Raw genomic sequence first — 15,104 nt, forward strand, 5'->3', positions numbered from 1 at the left:
CTTACTTGTTCTTCTACTCCATGTTTCCCTATCCTTTCCTGAGGATCTCCCCTCCCCCCAATCACCTTATGGAGACCCTCCCGTTGACACAAGAACTGGCCTTACCTCGCACAGTGAGCACGGCGTGACTTCGGACTTGACCAAGGCTGTTCCAAGCTTCACAGGTGTACCTGCCAGTGTCCTCAGGGAACACTTCTTGGATGCAGAGGCTGTGCTCATTGCCATTTTGTTCAAAATGGAAGTCCTCTGACTCCTGGATCTCCTTCCCATTATGAAGCCAGAGAATATTAGGTAGTGGGTTTCCTGAATATTGAAGGGGGACAGACATAATTTTAAGAAAAAAGGAATGGAGAGGGATGGAGGGAAAAGGAATTGCAAAAGTATTTCTTTAAAGGAAAATATGACATCTCTGTAATTTGAAAAGTATATGGAAAAAGTGAAAACTAGGGAGAATAATAATTTTTTCAGTGATCCATTAAAAGGACTAAATTGTTTATTATGGAGAATAATAACAACAGATTTACATTCACATAGTACTTTCTTCTTGTTGTTCTGTTGTGTCCAGTTCTCCATGACCTCATTTTGGGTTTTCTTGGCAAAGATACTGGAGTGGCTTGTCATTTTCTTTTCCAGCTCATTTTACAAATGAGGAAACCAAGGCAAACAGTTAAGTGACTTGCCCAGGATCACACAACAAGTACATATCTGAAGGCTGGTTTGAACTCAGGAAGATAAGTATTCCTGACTCCAGGCTAGAACTCTCTCCGCTGCACCATCTAGTACCTAATGACTTACAAAATACTTTTTGTCAAAACAGCCCTGGAAGATCATTAATAGAATGATCTATTAAGCTAGGGTTTTAATGAACTAATCTAATAAAATTTAATAAGGATAACTGTAGAGTCAAATCAAGTCAACAACCCTTTATTAAGTGGGCCTTTGGGTAAAATCAATTGTATAAATAGAACAAGGCGATCAGTCCAACGAAAATTTGTTCTAAAAATCCTATTGAGTGGTCAACAGAGTCTGCATGAAGACTTCCCATGAGAGGGGACCTATGACCTCTAGCAATAGGCCAATCTGCTTTTAAATAGAGCTAAATGTTGTAAAGTTGTCCCTTGAATCTTTTCTCTGTGACTTACTTCCATATATTCCTACTTTTACCTTCTGGAGTACACTGCAGTATCTTTGCCAAGAAAACTACAAATGGGTCACAGTCAGACATGATTCAACAACAATAAAGAGCCTTCCAAGCCTGTCATACTGTGATAAGGTCTTTGATTTATAGATGAGGAAACTAATGTTCAGAGAGGTTATGTGAACTTCTTGGGGCCATACAGTTAGTATTAGAGTAGGGGCTGGAAGCCAGGTCTTTTTATCAATCCTAAGACCAGCACCTTTTCTACTCTACCACACTGAGAAGGCTCTGGAGTTATTATCTATCATAACAGAACTTCTGTGAGAACCAAAATGAGCTAACAGAAACCAAGAATGTTTGATAATTACAAAGCATTAGACAAATGTGAGCTTATATTAATACTGGAGCATCATTTTTGAAATATACAGTCACCACTTTCCACTGCTTCCATTAGCCCTTCATCAAACTATACCTAAAACACACTTATATTTTACTTTTCACTATCCTGACCCATTCTTTTTTTTGAAATTTTTATTATTTTCTTATAGCTTTTTCTTTACAAGATATATGCATGGGTAATTTTTCAGCATTGACAATTGCAAAACCTTTTATTCTATGTTTTCCCCTCCTCCCACCCCTTCCCCCAGATGGCAGGTAGACCAATACTGTTAAAGTATATGTTAAATACAGTATATGTGCCGCACAAAAAGAATTGGACTTTGAAATAATGTACAATTAACCTGTGAAAGAAAACAAAAATGGGAATTTTATGTAGTGGTTCAGACTCATTCCCCTGAGTTCTTTTGCTGGGTGTAGCTGCTTCAATTCATTACTGTTCTAGTGGAGCTGATTTGTTTCATCTCATAGTTGAAGAGGACCAGGTCCACCAGAATTGATCATTATATAGTATTGTTGTTGAAGTATATAATGATCTCCTGGTCCTGCTCATTTCACTCAGCATCAATTCCTGTAAGTCTTCCAAGGCCTTTCTGAAATCATCCTGCTGGTCATTCTTGCAGAACAATAATATTCCATATATTCATATACCACAATTTATTCAACCATTCTCCAATTGATGGGCATTCATTCATTTTCCAGTTTCTAACCACTACAAACAGGGCTGCCACAAACATTTTGGCACATACAGATCCCTTTCCCTTCTTTAGTATCTCTTTGGGGTATAAGCCCAGTCGAAACACTGCTGGATCAAAGGGTATGCACAGTTTGATAACTTTTTGAGCATAGTTCCAAATTGCTCTCCAGAATGGCTGGATGTGTTCACAATTCCACCAATAATGTATCAGTCTGACCCATTCATTCCACAATTTCTAACTGATTTCTAAAATGCGGAAGGAAAATTCATTAATCTTTTCCCTTATGGATCTATGAGTGCCATCTAGTGTCAAGAGGGGACACCTGCAAAAGAAAGGGAGATGGGGAAGGGGTTCTGCCTCCGGGGCAGGCTGTAGGAATGAATAAACCGGCTTTAGTGGGGATTCAAATAAAAGTTCTACTCTATAGTCACAGCACAGAAGGAAATGGATGCAAAGGAAATGAGATACCAAAAGGACCTTATGATCCAATGCTGGAAAAGGGAATATCTTCATCCCTGGAGATCCTGAAGAAGGAACAGACAACTCTCAGTCTTGGATAGTTTAAAAAGCAAAAGCATTAGGTAAAATGATTTCTTTTAATCCTTCTCAAAGCTAGGATTTTATTTACTACTTGGAAGGTTCGCATATGAACATTGGTATACTATAGGAAATGTTCTCCAATACTGTTGATTCTCTTGCTCCAGCAATGTCACTTCTAGGTCTGTATCCCAAAAAGATCATAAAAAGAGGGGAAAAGACCCACATGTGCAAAAATGGTTGTAGCAGCCCTTTTTTGTAGTGGCAAGAAACTGGAAATTGAGCAGATGTTCATCAGGTGGGAAATGGCTAAGTTATGGTATATGAATGTAAAAGAATGATGAGCAAGCCGATTTCAGAAAAACCTAGGAAAATTTACATGAACTGAGTGAAATGAACAGAACCAGGAGAACACTGTGCACAGTAATAGCTAGATTGTGTGATGATTGTCTATGACAGATTTAGCTCTTCTCAACAATTCAATGATCCAAGGCAATTCTAATGAACTTTGGGTGGAAAATGCCATCTGCATCCAGAGAGAGAACTATGGAGACAGAATGTGGATCAAAGCATACTATTTTCACCTTTTTAAAAAATTTGCTTTTTTCCTCTTGTGATTTTTCCCTTTTGTTCTGATTTTTCTTTCACAACATGACAAATATGGAAATATATGCGAAATGATTTTACATGGCTAACCTATATCAGAATGCTTTCTGTCTTAGGGAGGAAAGAGGGAGAGAGAAAAAAATTGGAACTCAAATTCTTACAAAAATGAATTTTGAAAACTAATTTAACATAATTTAACATATAATAAAAGAAAATACCATTGAAATTTTTTTTAAATGCTGATTCTTGGACCTTATGTAGCTTTTGGTTCTCTGCTTTTCCCTAAAATTCAGACTATGCAATAAATATTATAGTAAGTATTATAGAGCACTAACTTGGATTCAAGAAAATCTGAGTTCAAATCCTGCTTCAGACACTTACTAGCTATAGGATCCTACATAAGTTCTTAACTTCTCACAGCCCCAGTTTCCATATCTACAAAAGTGGGGATAATCACTACCATCATTAACATCTAACAGAGTTATTGTGAGGATCAAATGAGATTTTATATGTTTGTGTATGTGTGTATACACACAAATCTTTAAAGTACTCTCAAGTGCTACAAGTTGTTATCATCATCTGTGTATATTGTATACCCACTTTATTATTTATAAGCATCAGGAAGGCAACTTATCAAAACATGTTTGGTGTCATTAGCATTAAATTTTTAAAGAGAGAATGCTTAATACATGTTTATTGAATTAATGATGTAGATTGAATGTAACAAAGTAAGCCTTCAATCTACATGTGGAAGGCTAAGTCTTACGCTGAACAGTGAGCTACTCCAAAAAGTAAAAGTTTCACAAGCAGGTTATTTGTATTCATAATCTGATCCATAAAACACTCCAAAAACAAGAGCAATGATCCTGAATCTCCTCTCCTCTTCCCCAACACAAAGGCCAGGCTGTGCATGGAATGATATATGTGCTTATAGTCCCTCACCCAACAAACAAAAGTATGGGATATGGGCTGCTATAACTGTGTTTCACTACAAAAGTGAAAGTTGACAAAAACCAGAAATTCCTTTCCTCTTCTACCATCCAAAATTTTTTACAAAGCACCTTGTATTTCATCTTTTCCTCCATCCCAAGACTCAGAATTCTGTCCAATAATAATAGATAATGAATAGACAGTTGCTATCTATCTTTGTCCTTGTTTGAGAATAATCCATGTCCTAATTCCTTTCTTTAACATTAAGATAAGAAAGGTGAGATTCTTTTTAATACTTTCTACTTTTTAGTCCTCTTTGTCCCCTCCTTCACATCAGAAAATTTAAAAATTTTGTTACCCGAGTTTGTTATAAATTTTAAAAAACCATGCAGTTGCAGAATGTGTGCCAATTCTATTTTTATATTTTTCAATTACTTCTTTCCCAAAATCTATCTTTTTTCTCTCCATCTCTTCCCTACTCCTTGCTCTCAAAGACCCCTGATTTTTATTTAAAAAAAAAAAAAAAGCAGCATTATCTATATTAAAACTCATGGCCAAAGAGGAATGAGGAAAATACATTGTGTCATCTTATTACTTTAAAAAAAAATCTTCCACTGTACTGCCTTGATAGTGTAAGATTGATATTACTGTCATTGGTAATGAATGGAATATTTATTGGGAAAAAATGTGTTGACACAGAATTTAAAGTGGACATCATTTGTATCATTGTATTGCTAAGATACAAATATAATGTGATAATTTTTTAAAGCAAGTTGTATGAAATGGTTTCCATATAGAATCTTTCTTTTTTAATTCCTCTAAGTATATGGAAATGTTATTTTATTTTTTAATGTAATTTATTTTTTAAATTTCCCAAAAATTATTGTCTAGAAATCCTTTAAAGCTCCTGAGCTATTCAAAGAATCAGCAGGTGGCCTGGGCCTGATCTGCTCAATCTGGAAAGGAGAGAGTTTGCATCCATGGATGGCATGGTGGAGTGAAATCACAGCACAGATGTTTCCATAATCACAGACTAGTGCTGGCTTTCACCATGGCTTTGAGTTCCACGCTCTCTCTGGGAGACTTCGGCAGTGACCTGAGAGTACAACCTCCTCAGATAAGATGTCCCCTGATCTGTAATACAGCTTCTCACTATCACCCCAGCTCCCCAATATCCAGGAGCCCGAGACAAGCCTGCTCACATTACAGACCTGATATCTGTACTGTCATGACTACTTGGCTGCCATCCATGACCTCCAGGTCAGAGAGACCCTTCAGGAAGACAGGTGGGGATGAGCTGCTGGCAACCACGGATGTAGACAAATCAATTTCTTTACTGCTCTTCTTCTCTGCAGGCAAGAGAACACAAGTCATTAGTTTGATGAATACTAATTAAAAACTAAAAACAAAAACAATATAGATCAAACACAGCGCTGCGGGTTCCCCTGGACACAAGTGGAAAATGGGCCCTAGAGCTCTTTAAGAGAAAGACATTATCCACTCTTATCTTTCTTGGATAATGGTATTTCTGTCTAGAAATTGAGAAATGTACAAAATGGGAAACCATGGTCTATCTTTGGAGCCCAGACTATTCTAGGAATCTGGTTCCTCTGGAGAGCCTTAAGGGGAAGAATGCTGTCAGTCAACATCGTCAGATGGTTCCAGGGTCCAAGACAGCTGGACTTTTGGTCACTTTTTGGTCAACTTCTTAAATGACTCTCTGGCTGTGAAAGCCACCACTTTATTCTGCCTCAATAATCAATGAAGAAAAACAGGCTCAATGTAATTGTTCTTCGGGGTCTGTATCTTTTACACTGAAGCAAAATTTTGTTTTCTTTCTCATTTTTTTCCTTTTTGATCGGATTTTTCTTTTGCAGCATATTTGTGGAAATATGTATAGAAGAACTGCAATGTTTAACATATATTGGATTACTTGTTGTCTAGAGGAGGGAGTGAGGGGAAAGGAGTGAAAAATTTAAAACAAAAATTTTGTAAGGGTGAATGTTGAAAATTATCCATGTATATATTTTAAAAATAAAAAGCTTTAATTTAAAGAAAAAAAAAGAAAAAATGCCAAATAACTGAGTCACCCTACAGGTACTCATTGATTAGCAAGGTCCATGTTTTGGGAAACAGTATGAACTTTCTTGGGTCACTAGAATACTCTTGAGTAAACTGTTGCAAGGGGTGGATATGATTTACTACCTATAAATTGCTTCAGCAATGGAAGACTTTGGGAAATTCCTTAATTTAAACAATGTAGTAGATATGGCATATCTTTGTTGAAATTAGGATTGAAACTGTAATAGAAATCTAAATAGTCCTACATGAATCTAGAAAATGTAAAAAGAGCTTTACAAATAAAGGGAATAGTTGTTTTATTTCTTTAAAAAAAATAAACTGAAGCAAAGCAATTAATGAACACAGTGAAGTTCATACTTAGATATAGCAACACACATACTTTTTTTAATGTGCTAAAGGGACAGTTAGCACATACATCATTCTGAGCAAAGATAGGATTATTTTGCCCTGGAGGTAGGGATGGAATGAGAGTCAAGAACATTACCAGAAATATTAACAGAGAGATTAGGACTAGAGCCCATAGCCTCTACCTAACCTATCATCCTGTCTATCAAAAAATTTAAATTTGTGAAACTTAAGCTATTCTATATTTCAATAATTAGATTTTCCATTAGTAACTCCTAGGACATAGGCAGAAATTTCCATAAATTACATGTTGCTTTATAGAAAAAAAAAAAAAATCAAGCCTCTACATTAAAAGCCAAGCCAAATGTAAAAAATGAATTAAACTTCTGTGATTAGAGTCTCATAGTAAAACATCCAACTATGCAGAGTATGAAAATTTGATTTCTCCAGCTATTTTCCCTTGCCACATAAAAGAAACCATTTCAGGGGACTTGATATATCAGGATGGAGCAGAGGTTGGGATACCATTCCCAGAATGAGTGGGGTTATGTCCCTGAAATTCCAGTCTACTAAATAAAGCCTCCAGAGGTTGAAGGGGGTTCTCCCTTTTTCTAGGTTTCTGTCTTACTGCCCTAAGGGAAGGTCACTCTGATGAAGTTCATTAGGGATGAACACCCTAATAGCGTGGTTGTGAAGGCTCACATATTGTAATTAATAAATCTAATTTCCTTGAATGACTGGGCCTGAGTGTCTAGGGAAGCCAGCTGCCTCAGGAGATTTGTGGAATTTCCTGTCTCAGACTGAAAATACTGTAAGGACAAAATGTTGTGGGTTTATTTTATTTTTTTTTTCCTCCCCAAAGCACTTTCTGTTCCCATCTCTCTGTCTTAGCCGGAGTCCCAGTTTTCAGGAACGTACCAGATATGTACCACAGCTCACGTTTCTGGGTTTGGAGAGCCATAAAGGCTTCAGATTACCAGGAACCCTCACCCAGGCTCCTCTTCCATAAAATGGCCCACTAGTCACTGCTCAGATACCAGTTTCTACTTTACAATCCCTATATGAGGACCACTGCTTTAAATATCCATCTCAACCCAGATGATGCTAAAACTATTGGCAAGATAGGCAGGTACCAGCTGGATATACATCCTTCCCTTAGGAAGCCCTTTTGCCAGGATGTCATCTTAATTTGCTTCCTCCTAATCGAAGTTCACTGTTTACCTAAGAGAAGCAATTATCTCTATGTGATGACATCTCTATGTCACTTGCATAAATAGCTAATTATCTGCATGTCATGCTTCGCTTTGTGGACCTTCCACAGTCACTATGGACTCAGGAAATGTAGGCTCACTTTAATACCAGCCTGAGTCAGACATTATTGAGGCATAAAATGCTGTTTCAAAAAAAAAAATCTCAAACCTATATGATGCCTTTCAGAGCCAACTAGCATTTTTTGCTGCTCTGTGTGACCATTGCAAATGCTTCCCAAAAAAATGAATAACCAAGAAGGAATTAAATCAGCCTGTATCCTTATAGATTTAAGCAAAAGTCTTTTCTCTCAGGATTGTGTTGTATCCCTGAAGAAATGCCACTTTATAAATTTCCCTTGTTCTTCTCTAAATTCCCAGTTGCAGGATTATAAGATAAAATCTAGCTGGAAGGAGACAATTTATCTCAACCTTCTTATTTTACTGATTAAGGACCTTAGGCTTGGAGAGATTTGTCCAAGGTTCATCGAGTAGGATTTGAACTTGGGCACTCTAACCCCAAATATGCTCCTGTGAGCTTTTCATTGTACCAGTAGAAAGGCTCAGGAAATAATAGATGTCAACAATAATTTAATGGAAAAAAAAGTGGAAATTAATGTAAAAGGCATTATAGAAAAAGGTGATTTATTATAAAGGAGTCAAAATATGCTGTTTGCTGCTGTTCATGTCCAAATTTTTGTGTGACTCCATTTGGGATTTTCTTGGAAAAGATAGATACTAGAATGGTTTGCCAATCCCTTCTCTAGGTCATTTTACAGATGAGGAAACTGAGGCAAACAAAATTAAGTGACTTGTCCTAGAGTCACACAGTTAGCATCTAAGACTACATTTGAACTTAGGTCTTCCTGACTTCAAGCCCAGTGCTCTCTCTACTGTAGTACCTAGTTGTCCTCAATTAAAACACAATTGGGAAATATTTAAAAAATAAAAATAAAGTATAACATAGATATATCATTAACAGGTGATTTCCTAAGTGGATATATGGCCTGCAGAGATTCTTATATACAGTTGGTTTAGTGGCACTAATTCTATTTGATTTTTATACCACTGATGTGCCACATATGGCTAGAGAAATAAAGGAACAGCTTAAACTAAAAAACTGAATCTTACAGCACATATTTAACCTATATCAAATTGCTTGCTCTCTTGGGGATGGGCAAGGTGAGGGAGGGAGAAAAATTTGGAACACAAAGTTTTACAAAAATGAGTATTGAAAACTATCTTTATGTGTATTTGGAAAAATAAAATACTATTGAGAAATTTTTTTTAAAAAAGAACTGAATCTTAGGTAACTTGGAGAATGGGGGCACCATTAAAAGAAATCCATCAGAAGGAAGGGCTGTTTAAGGACAGGAAAGTTGTGTTCACTTTTGGGCAGAATAAGCATGAGCAAGACTTTGTCACGGTGTGCAGATTTCCTTCACCTTACATACCTCAGATACTCCTTTGGAACTTACAATCTTAGAAGGTTTTGTGGGAACACTAGAAGTCCCTAACTTGCTTGTGCTCATAACACCTGACTAGAAAGAAAGAAAAGGCATGATTTGGGCCCTGGTTTTCCTGGTGCAAGATTAGCTCACCATTCACTATGCCATGTTGCTGTCTCTTAGCCATGAAAGACGAGGTCAGATTGGTAATGTTCAGAGGTTAGAATTTGCTCTCAGAGATTTGGGTTTGGATGCACAGATTCCACTATCTATATTAACTTTCTTGTGGGATTTTCTCAAATTATCATAGAATCATAATATCAGAGACACTAGACCATTCAGATCTTTTCAGTTTAACCTCTTTCCCTCCAAGGGGATCATAAACATGGTTATGATAAGGGAATAAAACATGGTTAAATATTGGTTGCTGTATTTGGTTCTGTCACTGGATTACTTAAGTTTAGCTAGGCACATAGTAGGTTTTTACTAGATATCTTATTGATTGGTTGATTGGGGGCAACCTCTTTTCCCCAGACTGCTGATAAATGAGTGAGACAGAACAGAGTTAGGACTGAGCTTGAAGGAAAGCATATGTCTTTCTTGCATTTCAAAGTAAAAAATGAAGGATTTGAAGATTAGAAATATTCCTGAGGTCCTCTATTTGGTATGGCCAACCAAGAATATACTCCTGATGAAATGAAAATTCTTAAACTCCTCCCATAGGACGTTTCTCACAAGATGATAGCCGTTTCTTAACGGAGGAGGGTGTGTTTCTGGTATGATTTCAACAGGGTAGAGAACTTCTAGTGAGGAATCTCCCTCTACCAATGCTGATCAGCAGGTCCTTTGCAAGTTTATAATTTTATTTAGAGTTAGAAGGGCCTGAATCCCAGTCCTGCTTTGCCTTTGCCATTAATTACTGGTGTACCTTTGGCCAAGCCATATGGGCTCATCTTTCTGATCCAACATAAAGAAGGCACTAGATGCTTTCTTTTGTCCTTTCCAGTTCAAACTCATTAGATTCTATCCCCAGACCATAGCACAGTGTTCAGAACATAGTAGGTACTAAATAAATGTTTGGTGATTGACTGATTAACTTATGACTCTGTGAATATCAGGCTTCTGTGTGCCACAAATGTCTTAACTAAGAGGGAGAAGGCATGTGGAAAAGAGAGGGAGCTCAATGAGGCAAGAAGAGCCCAGAGGGAACAATCAGAAGACCTTGAAATGTTCACCCAGAGAGGGCAAAGTATAACCCAGAAAAGCACAAGTAGCTCGAACATTATTCTGGGCAGGAAAAAGCTCTGAGCTGGGCCCAGACTGAGCCAGACTAAATATATATCTCAGATTTTCCCACAACTGGGTATCCTTCTGCTTTTGGAATGGTGATGCTTCTGAATTCTCTCTCCTAAGAAAGAAAGGGTCTTTCTTTTGGAAATCTGAGCATCCGTGATTTACAGGCCCAGGATGAAAAAGGAAAGATGATTTTATCAGTCGGTGTTCTGGGATGTGGAGTTAACAAAATAGAACCCTGTTTTTCTAAGAAAGAATTTTTGAAAAACCTTTCTCTGTGTGTGTATCTTTCTCTCTCTATTTCTCTCTCTGTCTATCTCTGTTTGTCTCTCCCCCTTTCTCCATTCAAACAAAGACTGAATACCTACTATATTCAGAGGTCAGTACTGGAATGATAGCAAGAAGGAGATAACACCCATGCCCTGTGGCGGCTCCCAGTCTAATTGTCAAGCACTCATTGACAGTCTGTAATCAATTATATGAAACATGGATTATGTCTAATTGAAACTTTTCCCAATCTAATGGAGGAGATAAGACACACATAGGAAACAGATCTCAGAGTATTTTCAAGGCAAGAGAGTAACAAGTACAAATAGCCTCCATATGTGTTCAGGGGATGTGGGATAAAAATCAGACTGAAGTCAAGTTAAGGAAGCAAAACTTCCTAGCGGAAATCAGTAATCTCACCCACTGTCATAGCATCAACTATGAGTTTGACACATACAACTCCCAGTGCATATAACTCCAGCTCTGAACTCTCTCTGAGCCTCCATTTCAAACTGTCAAATAATAAACTGACTTAGATGTCCTACCAACACTTCAAACTGAACATGTTCAGGATCAAACTTATTTTACCCCATAACCTCCTTTTTTGATCTCCTGATTCTATATCATTGGTCCAACTTCAATTAATGACCCAAATCCAAAATTGGCATGGAACATGCCAAAAAAACTTTAGTTTTTCTTTCACTCACATCTTTAATATAAATCAGTTAAGAAGTCTGTCAATTCTCCTTTTGCAATTGTTCCTGAGTCTATCCCATTCTCTCCATACCTACTCTGTCACCTCATTTTCACTCATTCAGGGATTTCTAGCAGACTGCTAAGTGGTCACATCTAAGCCCAGCTAGCTATCAAAAACTCCAAAGGGCAAGAAATGCACCAAGCAATCAGTCAACATACACTTATTATAAACACTAACTACATGTTGAGCATTAATAAAATAAAACAACAAAAAGTAGTGGAATGAAAAAGAGTTCATTACAAAAGTAGCCTTGCAGGAAAAACTGGCAGAGAGGTTAAAAAAAATAAATGGTAAAGCAAAAAAGTTTCTACAAAAAGAATATATATCACAGGGTAAAAATATATATCCAGGAGAGGAATGATATTTTGACTACAATTAGAAATGAGAAGAGAACAACATCAAGTCAACTCATGTCAAAAAGATCTCCTGTATAATTATGAAGTACTAAGACACCAGAGAAGGGAGAAACAGGCCCTTCCCTCAAGTATCTCACATTTCAATGGGAAAACAATATGTAAACAACTAGATGAAAATAAGCATTATCTAGAATAAATTGGAAATAATCTCAAAGATTGGAAAAGTGCCATGAGGACTTAAAGGAAGAAAATTAAAGGTTCTTGAAGAAGAATCCAAGGAACAGATAGTCTAAAATAGACACTGGAAAATGTGAAACATTTTAGTAATTGGAAAATAATAAAGCACTTTCAAATCTGATTAAAAATCAATTCTGGCAAGAAGAGATTAAATATAGAAAGGTTTCACTTATACCAGAGTCATTGTAATGCTTTCTGTGGTAGTGAAGAATTGGAAACAAGAGAGGTACATGTGAGTTGAAAAGGCTAGATAATGGTGGTATATTTATATACTGGAATATAACTACACCTTCAGACACTATCAGTATAAAAAATTATGAGAAGAATGAGCAGATTTAAGTGAACTGATGCAGAGTGAAATCATCAGAATCAGGAAAACAATGTACACAATATAAATTTAAAGTTCTTCCCTGCCTCCCCTCAAAAAAAAAAAAGAAGAAAAAAAAAAAGAAAAAAATTAATAGGCTACATACCATTAGTAACCAACTTTGGCCCCAGAAAAGAGATGGAAAAAAAACATATTTCCCTCCTTCATCTGAAAAGTTAAAGGACTGGGGCAGCTAGTTGGCACAGTGGATAGAGCACCAGCCCTGAAGTCAGGAAGACCTGAGTTCAAATCTGGTCTCAGACACTTAACATGTCCTGGCTGTGTGACCCATGGCAAGTCACTTAATCCCAATTGCCTCAACAATAACAAGGAAAAAAAAAAGAAAGAAAAGAGAAAAAGTTCATTAGGAATATGGAACACAGCATATGCTGTCATACATATCAGACTTGATTGATATGTTATTTTGCTAAATTGTTTTTTTTTTTAATTTTTATTAGAAAGAATGGTTTACTTGCTAAAAGTAGGGGTATATTCAGAAATTATAGTGCCTTAAAAGAAAAAGTTATCAGTACAATTTAAAAAAAAAAAAAAGGAAAACAGCTAAAAGATTTTTAACACAGAAATATAGAAATGAAAAAGGAATATAAGAAAAAACTGAAAAGAAAAAAAGAAAAAAAATTCATGTCTCTAAAAACAAAATTATTTTGAAAACAAAACAAAAAATTAACAAAGATAAAAGTTAAACCCTAAAATCATACAAGGATATTAACTAAATATATTGAAAGAAGAGTGAAAAATACAATAGATTGTATAAAATATAATCAAAGAGAAGAATTCCAGGTTTAATTCACTATAACCAGGTTCCAGAGCTTCAGCATTAATCACATATCAAAGGGGGAAAAAAGCCTAAATTGAGTAAGGACTAACTAATCAACATGATACAATGGAAAGGAATGCTAGATTTTGAGCTGAAGGACCTGATTTGAAATTCTATCTCAGATGCTTATTAGTGGTATGTTCTTAGGCAGTCATTTAACTTCTCTGAGACATTCTTCTTCAGTAAAATGAAGTGGTTGTACTCAAAAGTTCTCAGGTCACTTTAAGTTGTATATCTAAGTCCTAAGACCTATAAGAAGTAGGGGAAAATAAACTCATTATAATAATCCATTTTTGAAAAAGGGATATAAGGATATAAGGATTAGAATTGTTACAGTTGGTGAAACCAGAGGAAAACAGGGCAACTGATATACAAATTCATCAAACAAAAGAAATTTAATAAAGATAATTAAGTCCAGGTAATCTGATAAAGAACAAATGATAAACCAGTGTTTATTTGCTCAATGAAAGAAACAAAGTCTTTTAAAAGTTCCATCTGGCCTGAGAGTCACAGACCAAAGAGAGAAATACTTAAAGGGGCATCAGACAGAATTATCGTGAGAGAGGGAAGAAATGGGAATGAGAAAAAAGCATATAAAAAGGGTGAGGAGATTGCTAGAATCCCAAATCATACTGTTCTCTAGATTTCTAAAGGAATTTATTAAAATAATAATAATCATAACAGTAAAAGTAAAATCAAGGAATCTTGGTTTGGATTAGGAGGGAGGAGGATATGTATGCTTTTTGAACATAATAGCAAATAAAGGTGGAGCATAATTTCAAGCAAAACAAGTTCAAGGAACCTAGTGATAATTTTTTTTTTTTTAAGTAATAAAGCATTCAGACAGAAGGAAAAGCAAACTTGACTATTTTAACCTTGAATGATAGTGGACTAAACTTGCCTATAAAACATAATAAAATTGCAGAATGAATTTAAAAATGTAATCTAACAGAACAACAGAAACAGAAACACACAAAGAGTTTAAATCCTGGGCTGGAATAAAAGGTATTATACTTAAGGTGAATCTCCTCTTCCCTCCACACTCCCAGCCCCACCTTGGGGATGGATGGTTCACTAAATCATTTGTGGAGCTTATGACCTTAGAGGTCATCTATATTCACTGTCTCATTTTACAAATGAAGAAATCTGATAGTCAAGATCACAAAGGCAGCAAATTGTCAGATCAAAGAATCAAATCTTGCTCTTGGGACTCCAATTTGAACCCTTCTCTTCTCTTCTATATCACTCATATTCAGAGAAAGGGATCTAGAATATTGTAAATTGACTCTTGATAAGTATTGATATTCTTTAGGAATCCCCTTTTGCTAATAGACAGGTTTCCATATATAATCCCAATCCCAAATAATGGTCCTTAAATAATTTCCACCTATAAAAAAAAGGATCCAAGTTCTAATATTTATGCTTCAATCTCATTTGCCCTAAATTCTGGGAGGTTGAATGTTTTCAACAGAGATCATCTTCTCACTATATTTGCATGATTTGTCCTTCATCCCAAGATATATTTAAGTACAACAGTGGCAAAATACTAGCTTGACAGAACC

General features: G+C 36.1%; 1 protein-coding gene across 3 annotated transcripts in view; it reads right to left on the bottom strand.

Moving 5' to 3' along the window:
• Positions 1–15,104, bottom strand: part of MYLK (myosin light chain kinase) — a 198,893-nt gene that overhangs the window by 139,371 nt on the left and 44,418 nt on the right. For all 3 annotated transcript variants that reach the window (XM_051985428.1, XM_051985429.1, XM_051985430.1), the window contains 2 exons: positions 5,517–5,654; positions 106–303 (listed from right to left, as the gene is read on the bottom strand). In XM_051985428.1, the coding sequence (XP_051841388.1) occupies positions 106–303; positions 5,517–5,654 (336 nt within the window). The remainder of the gene's footprint in view (positions 1–105; positions 304–5,516; positions 5,655–15,104) is intronic.

Source organism: Antechinus flavipes, chromosome 3 (genome assembly GCF_016432865.1).
Source record: "Antechinus flavipes isolate AdamAnt ecotype Samford, QLD, Australia chromosome 3, AdamAnt_v2, whole genome shotgun sequence".
Classification (NCBI taxonomy): Eukaryota; Metazoa; Chordata; class Mammalia; order Dasyuromorphia; family Dasyuridae; genus Antechinus; species Antechinus flavipes.